The following is a 21,286-nucleotide window of genomic DNA, read 5'->3' on the forward strand; positions in this document are numbered from 1 at the left end:
CTCGGAAACATACTTCTACTCTATTGTTCAGCTGCCATTTACTGACATCTAGGAATGTTAGAGGTGTGTGTGTGTGTGTGTGTGTGTGTGTGTGTGTGTGTGTGTGTGTGTGTGTGTGTGTGTGTGTGTGTGTGTGTGTGTGTGTGTGTGTGTGGTAAGGGGGAGGGAGGTAAAGGTACCTAAGGGCGCACTCACACTGTCGTTATAAATGCCAGTGTCACAGAATCTTTTCATCCTCAGGACATGGTTTCAGGAGATCTAGACTTTAGGTGTGTTTCAACATCTGTATTTGCAGGTTTTAACTATGTGGAATATACCGTCACTGCTTTTACATTTGACCAACTTTATTCATTAGCATATTACTGTGGCTATTTCAATTCTAATGATATTATTACCATTATTTATACAGTTTTTTGGTAATTTCTTGCTGCTTACTGCAAAAAAAGAAATTGGTTTAATTTGAAATGGTGATGATGATGTTGATGATATTATGTTTGATATGTTGGTTTCTGATTGCAGCGTTCACACACCAGAATGTTTTCCTACCTGTTCTTTGCTGTGCTCTGCACCAGAAGCCTCGCTGGTAAGATTTGAATCCATGTGTTGAGTCTTTAATACTAGTTTCATACGTTTTACACAAACTTTTAGCTTCTAATCAGATCTTTGTATATAGATGATTAAGTCAATCTGAGTTAAGAGGCAGTAGCTTTCTCTTTTCCATCACATAATAACTTTGTTTTACCTCAACAGTTCCCATCAGTTACTACTCCTTCTCTCCTGCTGTTGGGGGTACGACTAGTGGCAATTCCTTCTCCACTGCAGGAGGAGACGGAAGGATCACAGCAATCAAGGTCTGGGAAGCAGGATCCAGCAGCTACATCAGCGGGTCAGTCTGTTCTCCTTCTTGTCTAAATGAGTAGGGACTGAAATGATTAAGGGGGAGAGGAAATTATTTATTTGCAACTTTATGGTGGTACACCAATTTGAATTCTGTATGTGGCTTTAATTTCTATTATTAAATGAGGTGGACCAGTTCCCTGCTGCTTTATTCTTTATTTCTCTGTCTGTCTTGCAGTATCCAGGTGCGCTACGGTTTCATTTGGTCTGCAAGGATTGGTCGCGAAGTTGGCAGTACACATAAACTGGAACTATTTGATGGAGAGACTATTGTTCAGGTCAGATATTTCATTGTAACTAAAATCTTACTTTGGTTTTCGTGCCAGGGGAAGTCTGCTAAGAGCATCAGAAAATCTTGGGAATAAAATAAACTTTTGATTTACTTTAAACATAATTTAAATCGTTTAATAAGACAATGTGAATATTCATTAACAGTTATAGCTATTTTATTTTTATTATTATCATTATTATTGTTCACATATCTAATCATAGGCTAAATGTCCAGGGGAAATTAGTAGTAATAGTATTTTCCTTTTAAATGAGCAATCTAGCTTGCAATTCATATGACACCATTCATCTGTCATCGTTGGCTTACTCACCGTAGACCAAGGAAATGTACCAACTGTGTTTCCTTGTTGTTAATGTGCTCTGTCACAATATTTCAGGTCTCTGGGAAATTCCACACCAACTACATCTACCAGCTGATATTTGTGACCTCTAGAGGGCGCTCTCTCGTCGTCGGCCAGCCCAATTATGTAATTATCTTTTACCATTTCTGTTTGTAACAATTCTCCAGTGGTGGAAGTAAAATAGCTAATACCACACTTTAAAAATATTCTCTTATAAATTAAGTTCCTGCATTGAATATGTTTCTTAGTTAGTGTTTCTCAGCCGTACTTGTAAAGTGCTGAGTTGTTTAATTCATCAAAATATATATACTTTATAAGCTCTTCATGTTTTATTTGTAAAAACAAAAAAAAAAAAAAATACAACTAAACTAACTAAAGGTGTCAGATGGTGAAGTAAATAAATATAATATTTGTCACTGAGATGTAATGGAGGAGAAGTAATAAGTGGAATCAAAAGAAAAGCTTTAAGTGAATTACAAGTAGAGTACTTACATTCCACCATTGCAATTCTCAATATGATAGACATGGTCATGTATTAACGTTTGTGTTGTGTTACAGAGATCCTTCAACTTCTACCCGACACACCAGGAAGCAGAGCTCAAGTTGCTGAGTGGCCGTGTCAATTCTGCAGGGATTATTGCGGTTGCAGCTCACTGGGGAGTCTACGCGGATCAGGACAACAGCACCTACACCAGCTAACAAACTGAAATACTGATGTATAATGATCAACCTATATGTTTCTATTTAGAAAGGATTAAGTGTAGTGCTGGGTGATATTATACCACTTTCTGAATCAATATCTCTGTAAAAGTGTTTCTATGGAACAATGATTTATTAACAAATCAGAAACAGCACAAATAATGGTGACTAATGAAGATAAACTACCTAGGCTCTACTAAATGTGCACGTTATGGATTATACTTTTCCATGAATCATATGAAGGGGATTTTTTTTCTCTGTTTTGCAAATCTGTAGCATTGAAGGAAACAAAACAGTGTTTATTGCACTTGCTATCATCATATATCATAAAGCTGTAGGGATAACAAAAGATCATACAAATGACAATTTGATGTTTTCTGCATTTGCTTAATGCTTGTAGAAATGTTTACGCTGAGCCATATTAAAATCTGTTGCAACACTGTATTTCATGTAAAGTACTATTTTATTTTATTTTACTACTTTTTTTCCTCTTGTGACTTTGTAGTTATTATACAACATGAATAAACAAAATAAAATGAAGAAACATGAAGAAACACATTTGAAATACTAAAGATTTAAAAAATTCAGAATTTGGTCCAAGTATGAACTCAATGTCTCATTCGTGTGTTCTGTATCCTGTATTGTTTTTCCCACACCAGAGATAAGATGAGCCAAAACTCAGATTTACATGAAATAAAGGATACACAGCTGACTGCTCAGTATTACGTACAGCAGAGTGTGACAACTCAAACAGACAACAACAAACATGCTGCAAATATTTTCAGTGTTCCATAAGACACGACCCTCAGAGAAAGTCTGAAAAATGATGCCTTCAATCAAAAAGTAACAAGACTTTTATCCTTCTTCTGTGGTCTTCCAGGCACAGTAGCTCAGGTAACTGCTCCCTGCATAGCACAGTGTTGTCAGAAAAGCAAAGCCCTGGTGGAGGCCAACCCCCACTGAGAACAAATCTGACTTACTGCCAAGAATCCAGACGCAGCTCTGGCATTGAGTGTACAGAGACTGGATGGTCCTGAGAAGTGACCCCCTCACCCCACATACACTCATGAGCATCCTTATGTTTGGATATGGTGGTCCTTATAAACAATCCATGCCTAGCACAGAAGTCTTATAACAAACGACCACTCAGGTTTAGATAAGGGAGGCTGTTCCTTCCAATCACGCCTCTTCAGGTGTCTCCATCATTGCCCCCATGGGCGTTGAAGATGAAGAACTACAGAGTCCCCTAAAGACTCCTTTCGGGGACTCCAAGAAGGTGAATACTCTGGGCTGCTTTTTGGTGCATATGCACAAACAATACAGCAGATCTTCCTGTGAGTGGTGGGCCCGCAGAACAGAGAGAGAGGAGGTGCCACACAGCTTCTTCAGGCTGTGCCCAGCCGGGCTCTGTGGAACACCCAGCCACCAGACACTCACCGACGAGCCCACGTATGGCTCCAGACGGGGGCTCCAGGCTTCCTCCGGGCAGGGTCTTTTTTTTCTCTTCCTTGATTTGCCATGAAGTCTTGGTGATCCATTTTTAGGCGCGCTCACACTTGTCATTCACACCGTGCCGAAGCACGAATGACGGCCAAAGACTAGTTTGTATGACTAGTGTGAGTACAACTATTCCATGCCGAGGCACGGCAAACCTCCATGCCAAGGCCCTGGCTTTAGTAAAGCATGGATGCACATGTTCAAGTACGATTATTTATTTTGATTTATATGCGACTGTTCCCCACGGGGGCAGCACAGTGGTGTGGTGGTTAGCACTGTCGCCTGACAGCAAGAGGGTTCCTAATTCGCCTCCTGGCTGGGGCCCTTCTGTGTGGAGTTTGCATGTTCTCCCTGTTCTTCGGCTTCCTCCCACAGTCCAAAGACATGCAGGTGTTAGGTTAATTGATGACTCTAAATTGCCCGTAGGTGTGAATGTGAGTGTGAACGGTTGTCTGTCTCTGTTTGTCTCTATGTTCCCTGCGATAGACTGGTGTCCTGTTCAGGGTGTACCCAGCCTCACGCCCAATGTCAGCTGGGACCAGCTCCAGCATTTCATGTTACACACACACACTGGCCCGAAATACACACACAATTCATGGAGAGATGTCAGAGCGAGAGGGTTCGGTGCCTTGCTCAACAGCACCTCGGCAGTGCTTAGGAGATGAACTGGCACCTCTCCAACCACTAGTCCACACTCCATTCATGGTCCGCTTCTGTGCTAGTCACGGATAGTCTATATCTAACACCATGTTCGAACATAAGGATGCTCATAAGTGTACGTGGTACCAGAGCACCCTAGGCAAAAGGTCAATGATCGATTTTGTGATCGTATCATCTGATACATCTGATCTGAGGCCGTATGTTTTGGACACTCGAGTGAAGAGAGGGGCAGAGCTGTCAACTGATCACCATCTTGAGATGAGTTGGGTCAGAGGATGGGGGAAGATTCTGGACAGACCAGGTAAGCCCAAACGAGTAGTGCGGTTGAATTGGGAACGTCTGGAGGAGGCCCCTGTCCAAGAGATCTTCAACTCACACCTCTGGCAGAGCTTTTCTGCCATCCCTGTGGAGGTTGGGGGCATTGAACCAGAGTGGGCAATGTTCAAAGCTTCCATTGCTGAGGCTGCAGCAGTGAGCTGTGGCCTCACGGTCTTAGGTGCCTCAAGGGGCGGTAACCCTTGAACACCGTGGTGAACACCGGTGGTCAGGAAAACTGTCCGACTGAAGAAGGAGGCCTTCCGGGATATGTTATCCCAGTAGACTCCAGAGGCAGTTGCAAGGTACTGACGGGCCAGAAAGGTTGCAGCCTCTGCTGTGTCAGAGGCAAAGCAGCGGGTGTGGGAGGAGTTCGGAGAAGTCATGGAGAAGGCCTTTCGGGCGGCACCAAGGTGCTTCTGGAAAACCATTCGACACCTCAGGAGGGGAAACGGGGAACCGTCCAAGCTGTTTACAGTAAGGACGGGACGCTGGTGACCTAGAGTCAAACCTTAGATTGAAGAGGAACAATGCGCATTACGTCCTGGATGTGGAACAATGGACCAGCTCTTCACTCTCGCAAGGATCCTGGAGGGGGCCTGGGAGTATGCCCATCCAGCCTACATGTGCTTTGTGGATCTGGATAAGGCATATGACCGGGTCCCCCGGGAGATATTGTGGGAGGTGCTGCAGGAGTATGGGGTGAGGGGGTCACTTCTGTGGGCCATCCGATCTCTGTACACCCAAAGCGAGAGCTGTGTCCGGATTCTCGGCAGTAAGTCAGATTTGTTATAGATTACAGATTTTGATATCGGGGCATAGTCGTGGTGGGGAGTTGCAGTTCAGTGGGATGAGGATCTCGTCTCTCCTTTTGCAGATGATCCTGATCGCATCGTCGGTCAGTGACCTTCAGCACTCACTTGATTGGTTCAAAGCCGAGTGTGAAACAGCTAGGATGAGGATCAGCACCTCTAAATCTGAGGCCATGGCTCTCAACATGAAGAATAGGGAATGAGTTCTTACCCCAAGTGAAGGAGTTCAAGTATCTCGGGATCATGTTCACGAGTGAGGGGACTATGGAGCGTGAGTTTGGCCGGAGAATCGGAGCAGTGGGGGCTGTATTTCAGTCACTCTACCGCACCTTGACGAAAAGAGAGCTGAGTTGGAAAGCAAAGCTCTCGATCTATCTGTCAATCTTTGTTCCTACCCTCACCTATGGTCATGGAAGCTGGGTCATGACCGAAAGAATGAGGTTGCATGTACAAGCGGCCGAAATGTTTTTTCTCAGGACGGTGGCCGGAGTCTCCCTTAAAGATAGGGTGAGAAGTTCAGCCATCCATGAGGAACTCGGAGTAGAGCCGCTGCTCCTTTGCGTTGAAAGGAGCCATTTGAGGTGATTCGGGCATCTAGTAAGGATGCCCCCTGGGCGCCTCCCTAGGGAGGTGTTCCAGGCACGTCCAGCTGGGAGGAGGCCTCAGGGAGACCCAGGACCAGGTGGAGAGATTATATCTCCACACTGGCCTGGGAACGCCTCAGGAGAAAGAGAAGAGAAGTTTGGGGTGCTAGAGCTGCTGCCCCCGCGACCCGACCCCGGATAAGCGGTTGAAGATGAGTGATGTGTGAGTGAGGATGAATGAAGTTCTATCTAAATTTATGTGAATTGTCACTCATTCATCTTCAACTGCTCGACCCCTATCGGGGTCGTGGGGGGCTTGTGCCGATCCCAGCTGACATTGGGCGTGAGGCGGGGTACACCCTGGACAGGACGCCAGTCTATCACAGGGCAAATAGAGACAAACAGAGACAGACAACCATTCACACCTACGGGCAATTTAGAGTCATCAATTAACCTAACACGCTCTGTTCTGCTCCTGTGAATTGTGATATGCAATATAAGTTTAACATTTTATCAGCTCATGGGGTACAAACAGTATCATGGCCAAATCCAAAAGCTGGAAGTTTTGTTGTCGAGAAGTGTGTGACATCCGTGTTTCCCAAAAGAATGGTTATTCCAGTAGAACCAGTTAAAACAATGCTGTGGGACTTTCCACTCATCTTTAACAGAAGAAGGATGTTAAACTTCTGCTGGTTTGACAGATATTCCAACTAATTAAAAAATATCCATTATCTATATTTTCTATTTCAATGACAAAACAGGAAGAACTTTGTCAAATATAATGGTCATTTTTAAAAACTTTATTTATTAGTTTATTTTTCTCAGCATAGGCCAATGCATAGGAAAATACAATAGTTCAACCTTCCACCTTATAATGACTTTGAACACAATGAAAAAAAAGGTATGATAAAGAAACATATTTTGTCTTCTCTCTGACACACCTAAGGGTTCGGATCCACAATAGGAAGCATGTAAGGATTATCCAATAATATAATATAATAACCAAAAAAACATACTTATTTCTGTTTTTATATTTCTATATTTCTTTGTATTTTTAAAATTATATTTTTGCAAAGAAAGCGGACACACTCCGACAACTGGGTAAATTTGCCGCTAAAGACCAAAAGCTCGAGAACAGCTACTTAATGGACCTTAAAGTGAAATTTCCCTGCCAACTACTATTCTAAGCTCAAGAAGAATTTAGTGACTCAAACTTAATCAAAAACAAAGTTACACAGGTTTTAAAGGCACATTTATCAGAAAGCTCTACTTATTTGAACTTAATGAGGTAGGTACTTATGAAACACAGATTACAGTAAAGAGATATGGGGTTTACAAACTGGTTTAAGTGTCACAGATATGACTTCCTTTCCCGCAAGTGGTGTAACTATCTGCTTCAAAAATATTTTAATTTTCCTGGTTCAATTCAAACTCTCTGAACCATACGCCTACTCTTTTGTCCAGCTTAGTCTGTCAAGTAGGAATTTTAGGTGTGTGTGTGTGTGTGTGTGTGTGTGTGTGTGTGTGTGTGTGTGTGTGGTAAGGGGAGGAAGGTACAGGTATAAACTGTATAAATGTAAGTGTCACAGTGTTGTTTCAGCCTTTCCTCAGGACTCAAGCTGGTTTCAGGAGATCAGGTATATTTCTACATCTTTATTTGCAGGTTTTTGTGGAATATAACTCCTTTTACATTTGATCAACTTTATTAACCAGCATATTACTGTGGCTATATGAATTCAAAGTATTTTATTTTCATTATTTATACTTTTTTTTAGTCAAGTGGAAATTCTTACTGCATCAAAAGAATTGTTACTGCTCGTTTATCATGATGCACAGTATTTTATCGGTATGTTTATAGATAGATAGATAACTTTATTATCCCCGAGGGGAAATAAGGTCATTGTAGCAGCGGTACAAAGCAATCAGAAGTACTAAAAATAAGATAAAATATAAAATACAAAATATGAACAAGAATAAAATTAAAAATATATTTTCAATTGTGATGTGGATGTGATGTGATACTCAATGTAATGATAACATTGGACCCTGCTCTAATGTGTTTTGCCTCCTAATAAAAATATTAACCTAAAAAAAAAAAGAAAAAGTTGGTTTCATTTCTAGTGAAATGTTGATGATGATGATGATGATGATGATGATGATGATGATGATGATGATGATGATGATGATGATGATGATGATGATGATGATGATGATACCATGTTTGTTGGTTTCTGATTGCAGCGTTGTCTCTGGATGCCTTCACACACCAAAATGTTCTCATACCTGTTCTTTGCTGTGCTCTGCACCAGCAGCCTCGCTGGTAAGATTTGAATCCATGTGTTGAGTCTTTAATACTAATTTTATACTTTTTACACTTCGTATATAGATGGTTAAGTCAATCTGAGTTAAGAGGCAGTATCCTCCTCTTTTCCATCACATAATAACTTTGTTTTACCTCTACAGTTCCCACGAGTTACTACTCCTTCTCTCCTGCTGTTGGGGGTGCTAGTGGCAATTCCTTCTCCACTGCAGGAGGAGACGGAAGGATCACAGCAATCAAGGTCTGGGAAGCAGGATCCAGCAGCTACATCAGCGGGTCAGTCTGTTCTCCTTCTTGTCTAAATGCATTAAAGAATGTACATAAATGGTTAAGGGGGAGAGGGGCTTAAAAAAGTGGGGGGTCATCTATTTTCTGTTTTAGGTTGAAGGTGGTCTGACATTATTTGGAAGAGCAGGCATTGGTCATTTATTCTTCTTACAATCTTTCTTTTGGTCTGTCCTTGAGCTGCACAGAGCCTGAAAACAGTGATATGGTGGTTTTCTATACGTAGTTATTTAATGAACATTGCTGAATGAGAGCGCCTGGGGCCTAAGATTTTCACCCATGAAAAATATATTCTGTATGTGGCTTTAATTTCTATTATTAAATGAGGTGGACCAGTTCCCTGCTGCTATATTCTTTATTTCTCTGTCTGTCTTGCAGTATCCAGGTGCGCTACGGTTTCATTTGGTCTGCAAGGATTGGTCGCGAAGTTGGCCGTACACATACACTGGAACTATTGGATGGAGAGACTATTGTTCAGGTCAGATATTTCATTGTAACTAAAATCTTACTTTGTTTTGTGCCAGGGGAAGTCTGTATGACAGCGTATTAGGGCCACATATGAAAAAAAAAATACAAATACTGATCCAGGGGTTGCTGGATAATTGTTTGAGAAAAGTCACAAATATTCCCGAGGAAAAAAGCAGCAGATTTATGAAATTAAAAGTGGCAAATCAACAAAAAAAGTAGTAGATTTATGAGAAAAAAAAGTCATTAAAATACTGTTTTGTTTTGCACCTCTAGTGTTTTGTTTTACACTCCCTGTTGAACTACATTGCTTAAGGATCACCACATAACCCTGCCATATGCTGTGTAGCTTACTATAAACTTGGGAAAAACAGTATTTTGAAGTTAAGAAAGAATGAAGAATGCCTACAAGGTCGACGACATCATGCAGAATAAGTAGCCCCCTTTGGTAGAGAGGCTGGTTTGTAGTTCGTTTACAAGACAGCTTTCGTCTTACCACTGTGTGTGTTTGTAAAATAACAACGATGGATGAGAGACTAGATTTAGACAGAGCAGACTTTTCTGCATGTTTATGCCTGTTGAACAGGTTTATTGATAAGGTATCAAATGCAAAAAATAGCATCGTTTGTTGTAGGTTGGTAAAGTAATACACTAGTCAGTCTGTTACTTAAGAGCTGCGTATTTTTTGTACAGCATACTGGCACACTGTGAAGCATGACAGCTCTGAATCTGCTGTTACAGATCAACATACCCTATCTAACCAAAGGGTGGAGCATAAAGGTGTAGGAAATGCAGTCACTCATCCACCGCTGCTATTTTACACAAACCAGCATCTCTACCAAACATGGCTTCATATCATGCATGACATCATCGCACCTTGTACGCATTCTTCATTCTTTCTTAACTTCAAAACACAGTATTTTATTTAATAAATGTATTTTTCTGAGTTTAATTGTTGTAGACATCGTACATGGTCCTGAAGCAATGTAGTTCAACAGGGAGTGTAAAAAAAACACAAGAGGTCTAAAACAAAACACTATTTTCCTGACTTTTTTCTCGTAGATTTGCAACTCTTTATCTCATAAATCTGCTACCCTTTACCCATAAATGAATTACTTTTTTCTTAAATTATAAGAACCCCCCCCCCCCCCCGGTTTGTTTTTCAATTGTTTTTCATACTGGCCCTAATACGCCCTCGTAGTAGTATCAGAAATACTTTGAAAACAGTTCGATGAGACAATGTGATGTTATATTCATTAAAATTTATAGATGTATCATTTTGATTATTATTGTTTATTATTATTATTATTATTATTATTATTATACACATATTTAATCATAGGCTATATGTCCAGGGAATATTAGTAGTAGTAGTAGTTTTCTTTTAACTAAGTAATGTAGCCTTCTGCAATTCATATGATGCCATTCATCTGTCATCATGTAAAATAGTAATAATTATAATGATAAATATCAGTATGTTTACTCACCGAAGACCAACCAAATGTACCAACCCTGTTTCTTTGTTGTTAATGTGCTCTGTCACAATATTTCAGGTCTCTGGGAAATTCCACACCAACTACATCTACCAGCTGATATTTGTGACCTCCAGAGGGCGCTCTCTCGTCGTCGGCTACCCAAATTATGTAATTATCTTTTACCATTTCTTTTTCTTACAATTATTCAGTGGTGGAAGTAAAAGTACTAATACCACACTTTAAAAAAAATACACTCTTACAAATAAAGTTCCTGCACTGAAAAATGTACGTAGGTAAAATTACTCCTAAGTTAGGCTACTTAAATTATTAAAAGCAAAATAACAAAATGTATATTATTATATGTTATATCAATAGATTGTAGATTATTATTACCATGGGTGTCTTTGTTTTGAAAAGTGGTGGGACACTTTTTCTAATGTCTCCCCATAACAATGTTGAAACAGTCATACAACATTATAATCCATACTTAGGTCCTGGTTGCGAGGTATTTCTCCAGATGAGTTACTTGATTTGTTTTTCCGAGGTAGCACATCCTTCTATCCTTTTGTTTTTTCTTTAGCATGTTCATGCTAACTTTAACGTCTCTTCTGTCACACTTCTGCTATCAATGCCCATGGTCAAATAACCATGGGAAAGTGACTAATGAGACTCATCCTCTCTCATCAATAAATTGTCCATTGTCATCATTGCCACATGCTATTTTTAGAGCATTTTAAAAAATATATACTTATAAAAAGTGATGGGGACAAAATTGCCCATTTCAAAAAGTGGTGGCAGTGTCCCCAGTGTCCCCAGAATAAACGACGCCTGTGATTATTACTCATGCATTCATTTAAAAGCAGGATTTTACTGTTAAAAAAAAATTATTCATAAAAATGATAGCAATAATAAATAAATGATTAAAAGTAAATTAAGCAAATCAACAAATTCACATTTGTTAAGCTGCAACCATGAAAGTTTTTTTTTACATGAAAATAGTCGCCAGTAATTTTCTGTCAGTCAGCAAATAGATCGACTACTAGTGTTTCAGCTGTACTTGTGTAAACTTTTCATTTGTTTAATTCAGGACAAAAAAAACATACTTTGTAAGTTTTTCATATGTTTTATTTGTACAAAAAAAGTATAAATGAACTTAATCTGTCAGATAGTAAAGTAAAACATATAATATTTGTCTCTGAAATGTAATGGAGAGGAGTTAAAAGAGGCTTACGGTCTTATACTAACTATTGTGTTGTGTTACAGAGCTCCTTCAACTTCTACCCGACACACCAGGAAGCAGAGCTCAAGTTGCTGAGTGGGCGTGTCAATTCTGCAGGGATTATTGCGGTTGCAGCTCACTGGGGAGTCTACGCGGATCAGGACAACAGCACCTACACCAGCTAACAAACTGAAATACTGATGTATAATGATCAACCTATATGTTTCTATTTAGAAAGGATTGAGTGTAGTGCTGGGTGATATTATACCACTTTCTGAATCAATATCTCTGTAAAAGTGTTTCTATGGAACAATGATTTATTAACAAATCAGAAACAGCATAAATAATGGTGACTAATGAAGATAAACTACACAGGCTCTATTAAATGTGCACTTTTGGATTATACTTTTCCATGACTAATACAGTATGAAGGAGATATTTGTTTTTTCTAAGTAGAAGCATTTTGCAAATCTGTAGCATTGAAGGAAACAAAACAGTGTTTATTGCACTTGCTATCATCATATATCATAAAGCTGTAGGGATAATAAAAGATCATACAAATGACAATTTGATGTTTTCTGCATTTGCTTAATGCTTGTAGAAATGTTTACGCTGAGCCATATTAAAATCTGTTGCAACACTGTATTTCATGTAAAGTACTATTTTATTTTATTTTACTACTTTTTTTCCTCTTGTGACTTTGTAGTTATTATACAACATGAATAAACAAAATAAAATGAAGAAACATGAAGAAACACATTTGAAATACGAAAGATTTAAAAAATTCAGAATTTGGTCCAAGTATGAACTCAATGTCTCATTCGTGTGTTCTGTATCCTGTATTGTTTTTCCCACACCAGAGATAAGATGAGCCAAAACTCAGATTTACATGAAATAAAGGATACACAGCTGACTGCTCAGTATTACGTACAGCAGAGTGTGACAACTCAAACAGACAACAACAAACATGCTGCAAATATTTTCAGTGTTCCATCAGACACGACCCTCAGAGAAAGTCTGAAAAATGATGCCTTCAAACAACAAGTAAGTAGACTTTTATCCTTCTTCTGTGGTTTTCCAGGCACAGTAGCTCAGGTAACTGCTCCCTGCATAGCACAGTGTTGTCAGAAAAGCAAAGAACTGACAAATGAAAGGTGGAGAAAAAGGGGAAAGGGACACAGAGACAATGAGAAGTAAAGTTGACTTTTCATATCTTGATAGCATAATTAATTCTTAACTGAAAAGGTCACTGATTATCCGTTCCAAGTCCAAGTGAGATTTGTTTGTCCACATAACACACAGCTAATGCCTTTACAGAGCAGTGTAGTTGTACCAGGACATCCTAAGAGACTGTCACATCTGGCACCTTTGCTACTATGTTTAAGACATTCCCATTTGTCCTGTCTTCAGTACTTAATTTGATTGGTTGAAATTAAATTTAAGTTTAATGTGGACACACCACACACTGAAATGCACAGAATATCCCACACATTTTTGTCTGTGCCCTTTTAATGATGTGGATTTTATTATATATAATATTATATATTATAAATATTATATAAGAATATTTATATTCTTCCCAACTACACAGTCACCAATACATATGAATAAACTGTCTTTGTCAAAAGCATTATATGATTCAGTGTTTTTGCTCAGTAACAGTAATTCCGAGGGGTCAGTGATTTCAGTGAGTTGCATGCCTTCAGGCACAGTATAAATACCGTATATTTCAAACTCGGGGAAAAGAGAGCACTGGTGTCAGATCAGTGCTTGGTATCAGCAGATAAGAGGAATGATTGTTTTTACATACATGCATGTATACAATAAGAAAATCATTATTTTTGGATGACTTTTTTTCCCAACAGATCATATTGACATGACTGCTCTTACTGCAGATGCTGCCCAGCAGTTGTAGTTATGTCGCCCTCTAATGGCCTGGTCGACTGAGAGAGCATCGACTACTGCTGTCACCAGATACAGAGCTGCAGCACTACAGTTCAAACACAGCGACTAAAAGAAAGAAAGACACAAGCAGTGAACGGATAATGTGTGTGTGTGTGTGTGTGTGTGTGTGTGTGTGTGTGTGTGTGTGTGTGTGTGTGTGTGTGTGTGTGTGTGTGTGTGTGTGTGTGTGTGTGTGTGTGTGTGTGTGTGTGTGTGTGTGTGTGTGTGTGTGTGTGTGTGTGTGTGTGTGTGTGTGTGTGTGTGTGTGTGTGTGTGTGTGTGTGTGTGTGTGTTTTACCAGTGTAGTCCAGGGGACCTGTGGTAACCTTTTGTGGGCACCAGCAAGGTAAATGATAAACAGGCAAACGGTCAGAACCCAACACAAAATGGCAATAAACATCACCCAGCAGAGAGCAGACAGATGGAAATACTCTGTTCCCCCTATAAGAATCCACACCAACATACCACATACCTAGAGGAGAGGAGAGAAGAGGAGAGGAGAGGAGAGGAGACATATATCTCTATTATCTTATATCTCATATATCTCTATTTACTTTAGAGGGAAAGAAATACGAACTGACCATTTACACCCGAGTGAAAATAGCCTTTGCCATGCGATCTGGATATTTACACCTAAACCCTCATCCACCACCTCAAAGAGCGACAAAGTGTGGTATTGTCATAGCTGGGTGAGTATGCATTGGACTTTCACCCAGGATACCATGGTTTGATTTGAAATTTTTATGACATTACTTTTGCAGTTTTGTTAGATTTAGACAACAAAAAAACTGGGTGAAGGTTAAAAATGGGTACACATAGCATCAGTGGATATTTGTACCAGAGTGTAAAAAGCCTTTGCCAAGAAATAAATAGAAGGTGACCGAAGCTCATTCTTATTATTATTCTCTATCTGCACTGAGTGAAGAAAATATTTGGCACAATTCTCCTTCCTATGAAATAATGAGAGAATGAATATAAAGCAAACCCTTGTTGATTTCACCAGATAACTCTTTTGAAAAGAAGACAGATATGGGGCATGAAATGCAGAATTCTAAGCAGTTGATGTGCAATTTTGCTAATGTAAAATAAAAATAAACCAACCCAAATACCATTACAATAGTATCATATTATTTTGATTTAGAAAAGCCTACTGTGCAATTAATTTGTTGTTCTATGAGTCATTTCCAAATGCCAAACACCCAACATGTCTTATCTCCTTCACTCAAAGTGCTGTGGTGAGTAACTAAATCCAACACTCTTTGTAACCTACAACGGGTCATGGAGAGAATTTATTTTGGGGACTACTTTTCCATTCCCTGACAATATTTTTCTTCTTCTACTCTTTCTGAGCCGTACGTCTATTTCCACTCAGCTGCAGCTCAACACCACGCTATAGACCAGCTGGTTGCATTTTACTCTGAACTGGGCAGTAAGTGTTCTGATTTACTGCTCAGTAGGCATATCCATATTGCTTATGTTCCATAATCAGGAGTGAAAGAAGCCAGTACCACTATAAGATTGAGAGCCCATACGTTACTGGGAAGAGGGGACTATAACTGTCTGCTAAAAGCCTACAATCACATTTCCATCAAGAAAACACATCTGCGTGTTCATGTTAGATCGACATAAGCAGCAGATTGTTTTTTTTAATTGCCTCTACATTTTTCCATTGGCAGTGTGTTTGTGTGCATTAACGCAAAGCATATTGCAAAAGTAGTCCTCCATAAAATGGTTTCCATGCTGCATACGAACCCACCCTTCCTGTGTCACAACAGAAGCTGTTAGATGTTTCAGTATCACAGAAAGAAGACGGTTTGGTGTAGAACATGACTTTAAAGGGGGTTGCTTTCTTTTCAAATAAAATCCTGTAAGGTAAAATCTCTGATGGATTATACATTTAACATCTGTCACAATAATTTAACAGAATTTGCAGTTAAATGTAGTATTTTTCAGTCTTTTATCAGCATCTAATGGATTTTACATTATGCTATAGTATGATCCCGCGATCTGGTCTATGATTTCCAAAAGAAGATTGTTTAGCGTCTTTCTGCAATCTGATTCCTCCAGCTGCGGCCTGCCCAGCCTTTGCATGGCAGCCAGCCAGCCTGTATTTACAGAAAGGCGTTCCTGACTCTGTCCCTCAGCTGAGTTGGAGAGGAAGAGACACAATGAGGGAGAGGAAGGAGGAAGAGTTGATTTGCTTGCTGTGTTTTTGGTTAACTTCCTATTTTCTTAGAAAAAAATGTCCTTATTTTAATTCTGTAATTCTTTAAAATACAGTTGAAGGAATACCACAAAAATCTATTTATACGATAAGTATACTAATATGACATACTAATATGACTTTCAGAGAAAAGGATAGTTATTAATGAATATCACAACACAACTGTAACATACTTCTCTGCTCTTTTAATGTCCCCCATAAACATCAAAGCCATTGCCACTTCCTGACATTGATTATTAAAGGTAGTAATTATTCGTTCCAACTTCTTGTCCTATCTGTTGCTATGGTAACATTTTAGAACTGCTGAGCATTTTCTAATGAACACAGAACATCTTAAAATCCATTTTTACACTTACTATCTCCACCAGAAGGAGTATCCCTTTGGCAGTTGTGGTAAAGTGCTGGTCAAAGGCCAAGGTGGAGGTTGAGATGTTGCATTCTGGTACTGAGGTACTCCTGCGGGCTGGCACCACAGTTGCTCTCTCCATGGTGCACTGACGCAGACACTGTGCACTCTCAGTCAGGTTGTCGCTGTTACAGAGGAAGTTGTGTTCCTGTCCCTGAATCCAACAAGGACAAACCTCTGTGAGCAGATAAATACTGTATTTCAGCTCACATATACAACAATTGCACAATCAAATATTTGAGTTGAGCCCTGTCTTGTTCACCTTGTGTAAAAAAAAAAAAAATCACTGACTCAAGGAAAAGAAGACCTTTTTGTTGGAGAACTAAAAAGTGTATACATTTACAATGTGGAGTAAATGTGGCGCTGAAAAAAAGACAGAAAGATTTAGTGAGGGCCTAAGTTCATTGTTCTGAAACTGCAGTTTTTTTAAATGTTGTGTATGAACCATGACAATACATTACATGTTTGAACTGGTGGAGAGACAATAAATAGGAGGGAAACTGAGATGACAGTCCCTTCAGAGGGATCCACAGTTTAAGAGAAAGAAAGGGAGCAGTGTGAAATTTACTTCAGGATAATGAGAGTTCAGATGATAAATGATGCTGATAGGCAAAGCAAAGAGGAGGTGTCCCTGTGATGGAACAAATAAGTACTCTACACTTTGGCAAGCTTTAGCTCACTACCACAATATTATTTATAGGTTGATGTGCTACATTCTAGGCTGCCATTGTTTTCTGCAATACCATGATAATCAATTTACAGATTTAGTCTTGCATGAGTTATGCAATGCCCCACAATGAACAATTTATTTTTGTGGTGCATTTAAAGACAGGAACTGACAAAAAGGGTTAGATTAGAGGGTAACATGAATATGTAAATTTTACAAACAGGGTGGAAGTAATTTATTATAGTTAGCCTATTTTAGTTACTGTAACAAAGTTGTTTTTGAGTAATCTGTAATTTTACTTGTATTTTTTATTTCAACTACTTGACTTCACTGGTCTTCGTATCATACCATTTATGTAATAACAAACTGTAGTCGCAACCAGGCCGGGCCCAGCAGTTTGTACACACAAGTACCACAAAGGTATTTAATGGAGAATTACATTTGGTTAAGATAAAGCTAGGAGATATGACAATATATACCACTGAAACCATATTAAAATGTCTATCATTTATATTTCTTTCTATTTCATGTCGAAAAAAACAGCGGGCAGAATTTGTTGCAGCAGTATTTGGATGTTGTGTTCGTTTTGCACTAAAGTTATTAATATTATGAGAAAATAGGCTGTATTTTTCATTTGTCAAGTTTTTAATCTACACAGAATACAAAAAATAGGCTTGACCATGAGGTTATTTCATATAGAAATTAATTACCGGAAAACAAGATGTGGAAGGTCTATATTGGCCAGCCCAGTCATGTCTTTCAGTAATATAAACTGAAACCAGAGGAGATCAATGTAAGATCCCCTTTTTGTTTTTGAGCTATGGAAATAGTCTGCCTAACAATGTGTGTCTGATGTGGTTATTTCTTGTGGTTAAAATCCCATCTAGTCCTTTTCCCTGATTTTAATATAAGATGAATGAATAAGATGAATATTTTTAGTATTGTTCATCTGAACCAGCTCTGTGTTATAGCAGTGTGGGCATTGTCTGCAGATGAAAGTGACTGGTATCCCTCCGTGGCAATGGAGCTCAGAGCATCAGCACTGTATCCCTTTATGTTTCCACACCACACTTGTATAAATTGCATATTGGACCACAATTGACTACCAACTACTGGTGATGTCACGATAACCTGCTAATATGTAGCCTACATGTGTTCAACTGAGATTCACATGCATTATTTCATTCTGCACCGTGAAGGTCAATCAACATCCAAGCCAAGTAACAAAACATAAATCTGATTGGAGAGAGACTTTGAGGAGGAAATCATGCTATACTAAGTTATTTCTGACCGCTGAGTGAGAAGACCAGTTTCTGACCTGATTAAAACCCTGTTTTCCATCTGAAGTGTGCCGGTGCTGCAGTGCACCTATGGAGGCAGTGAGTAGCTTTGACCACTGGAGGGCAGTAGTTACACATGGAGAAAAGTAAACCTCTCTAGAGGAAATACCAAAGAACAAAAGAGGCTGGGTCAAGGCCAAGGAGACACACTGGGCGGGTTAACTGACAACACCATGGGCATGTAAATAGTTGTTTTCACTCATTTATTCTTATTTATTTGCCGCTAATAAGGAGAAGGCAACACTACGGCCATAATAACATGGCTGATTCAACTGCCTACCAGAATGCTTCCTCCCTACAGAAGCAGGTGTGCGTTATTCCTGCCAGAAACTTGGTTGACTAAATTTAGTTTTATTCTGCTGTGGACATTACATGGAGATTTGTAGCCTAACTGTGTATGTGCGGATGCTGGTATAGAATAGAGTAGAAAAGATAAGCACAGAGGGAATTAGAGTACAATTCAGTACACTTAAATGAATCTTTGGATAATAAAATGGTTTTAATAATGTTTTTTCTGCTCTGGCAGCAGTTCTAGCTACTGATTGGAAAGAAGTGACAATCAGGTGACTATAAATTCAATCTTATTACAAAAAGCAAATGGCAATGAAGCCTACAAGATTAACCAACAAATAGGACAATACCCTTCACATTAGGATGCTTTGAGGTGTTCTGCTGCAGTCAATAGCCTGGCCCATGCATTATCTGACTGGGTAGTGTACTTATCTTATGCTACTTAATGGACTAATTCTGCCCTTCTGAGCAGATTCTGCTCTGTACAGCAATATACCCACTGCAGCAATCTATACTCTGCATAACTGCCTCTCTCTACATTTACTTAACCATCAGGCAAGCGTTTTGTCGTCTTCCTTGCGCTAGCCAGTGGCTACATGTAGCCAATACAATAAGAATAATTAAAAAAGAAATGGTCATTTCTGTATATGGGATTGGCAGCTTGCACCCAGAGACATTAGTCTTTCTTTGAGAGCAATAGATTTTCTATATGAGCTGTCTAACAGCTAATTATCACAGCAGGACTGGGGTCGTTTCACTTTCATTCTATTAATTAGAAATGGGAACACAATCTGAATGTCATTCACTAATGTCATAGCACTTTCTTAATTATTTTCTGACAGATTGAACGTGACCACATTCATAAAGTTTTAGGTCTTACTTGTTTAGGAGTTCCCTTTGTTAGACTCTGCATGTTGTGGTCTATGGTATGTATATTAGGTTCATTTGTGATGTTGTTTAGAATCAATGAAAAGTTTTTGTTTTGTAGACAATCCTCATTTGTTGTACATTTCTGTGTTTAATATTCTGATGTAGATGATCACTGGCTTTTATGATTTTATTCAGACTTTATTATACTATCTAGGGCTGGGCGATATGGCGATATATATTGTCAAAATAATATTAAAAAGTTTATTGGACAAATTTGTCTATATCGTTTCAATCACGATGATGAAACGCCAACGACTGAACTTCTTTACAGCAATATTTTCATCATTTGGTTGACGTTTTACGCTCTGATCGTTGCACATTCTGTTCTAAACTAAAATTCTTAAGAAAATGAAGAAAATACTAGACTATTTATTTATTGAAATACCAGAAAACCTGCTGTATTGTGAAGTGTGAGTTATGTATAACAGATGTATAACATATATGCCAGGATAGAAGATTTTTGCCATATCTATCTCCCATATTGTAATATAGTGGATGGGCTTATGAATGGGGAAGAATGAGATTTGTTATGGGTGTCCAATAAAGTGCACTAACGGTCCTACACTTGCTTATCTTAGCAAGTTTTTTCAACTTAAGTGTGCACTACAAAATGTGCTGCCAGCACAGTATCTTTGCTGCACATATGAATAATGGAAGCCACTGTCAGGAAAACCTTGATTGATGACATGGTCAATTGGAGTAGCTCTAAAGTTATTTGAGAGCTTTCTTGCTCATTGAATTCATCTCCATCTCCATCCACGACCCCTTTCTCCTACTTTCTTCCTGCTCCATTTACTGTGATGCTTCAGGACATACACCTATAATCATCTGATTCCATTATCGGTCCCCACTGTAGCCTTCATAACAACATGATGAGATTTCTGTTTACCATCAATCACATGTGGCATGAGCTCAGTCACTCACTGAAATGAACTGGCATGAATGGAATGATTTTTTTGTTTTGCTTGATATTAAAGTTTCATGTTCAAAGATATGTACAGATGGATGGAGTTTTTCTAAATGACCCAAAGCTTTGATGTTTTCATTAGATGTTGAGGGAACATGCACAGTAGATTAAAAGAAAGAAAACCTTTTCATACCAGGAAATCTTCCCATCACATGAACATACAGGTATTAGTGGGATGGATCATATCAATGAATATCTGGTGGCTGTGGCCAGCATGATCACGTCATCTTAATTACAGTAATACAGCAGGCTTAAGTCAACAACCTGATGCTTCCTAGCTGCGTTCTTAGGTGTAATTATTATGCTCTATTGTCTCAGCTGCTCAATTAAAATGGGGTCTCTCCTTTAATTCACTGAAATACCACTAAGGCTTAGAAGCACATAGGTGATTGATTATTTCTTAGTTTGTTTGCTCACGCATACTCATCCCCTTTGCCTTATATGATTATTTAATCATTTAACTTAATAATAATGAGGATTGACAAAGATTTCACTTGGCCTATTTATGTCATTGTTAACTGTAATGTTGTGTTATTAGGCTTTAAGCGACACAATCAGGACTCAAGTGTAGAGCCTGGCCGGTATTATCAGCCACTATCGGCCCATCACAGACTATCTATCTATCTGTATCTATCTATATCTATCTGTATCTCAGAATAT

At 39.0% G+C, this 21,286-nt stretch overlaps 3 protein-coding genes across 3 annotated transcripts; 2 read left to right on the plus strand and 1 right to left on the minus strand.

Annotated features, from left to right (window-relative positions):
- Window positions 1–220: 220 nt before the first annotated feature.
- LOC310950484 (zymogen granule membrane protein 16-like) lies at window positions 221–2,763 on the plus strand. The gene is made up of 6 exons (XM_083918319.1): window positions 221–269; window positions 520–583; window positions 751–886; window positions 1,076–1,175; window positions 1,563–1,652; window positions 2,085–2,763. Exons 2-6 carry the CDS (start codon window positions 535–537, stop codon window positions 2,223–2,225), a joined length of 516 nt encoding a protein of 171 aa, XP_083774445.1. The 5' UTR covers window positions 221–269; window positions 520–534; the 3' UTR covers window positions 2,226–2,763.
- A 4,935-nt stretch (window positions 2,764–7,698) lies between these two features.
- LOC310950246 (zymogen granule membrane protein 16-like) lies at window positions 7,699–12,409 on the plus strand. The gene is made up of 6 exons (XM_083917946.1): window positions 7,699–7,730; window positions 8,335–8,413; window positions 8,557–8,689; window positions 9,077–9,176; window positions 10,717–10,806; window positions 11,902–12,409. Exons 2-6 carry the CDS (start codon window positions 8,347–8,349, stop codon window positions 12,040–12,042), a joined length of 531 nt encoding a protein of 176 aa, XP_083774072.1. The 5' UTR covers window positions 7,699–7,730; window positions 8,335–8,346; the 3' UTR covers window positions 12,043–12,409.
- A 504-nt stretch (window positions 12,410–12,913) lies between these two features.
- Window positions 12,914–16,513, minus strand: cmtm8b (CKLF-like MARVEL transmembrane domain containing 8b; the record flags this gene model as incomplete). Its single annotated transcript, XM_083918529.1, has 4 exons — window positions 12,914–12,997; window positions 13,748–13,867; window positions 14,100–14,273; window positions 16,382–16,513. The coding sequence occupies 4 exons, from the start codon at window positions 16,511–16,513 to the stop codon at window positions 12,914–12,916; spliced, it is 510 nt and encodes a 169-aa protein (XP_083774655.1).
- Between the last annotated feature and the right edge of the window lie 4,773 nt (window positions 16,514–21,286).

The sequence above is a fragment of the Echiichthys vipera genome (genome assembly GCF_963691815.1).
Source record: "Echiichthys vipera genome assembly, chromosome: 8".
Classification (NCBI taxonomy): Eukaryota; Metazoa; Chordata; class Actinopteri; order Perciformes; family Trachinidae; genus Echiichthys; species Echiichthys vipera.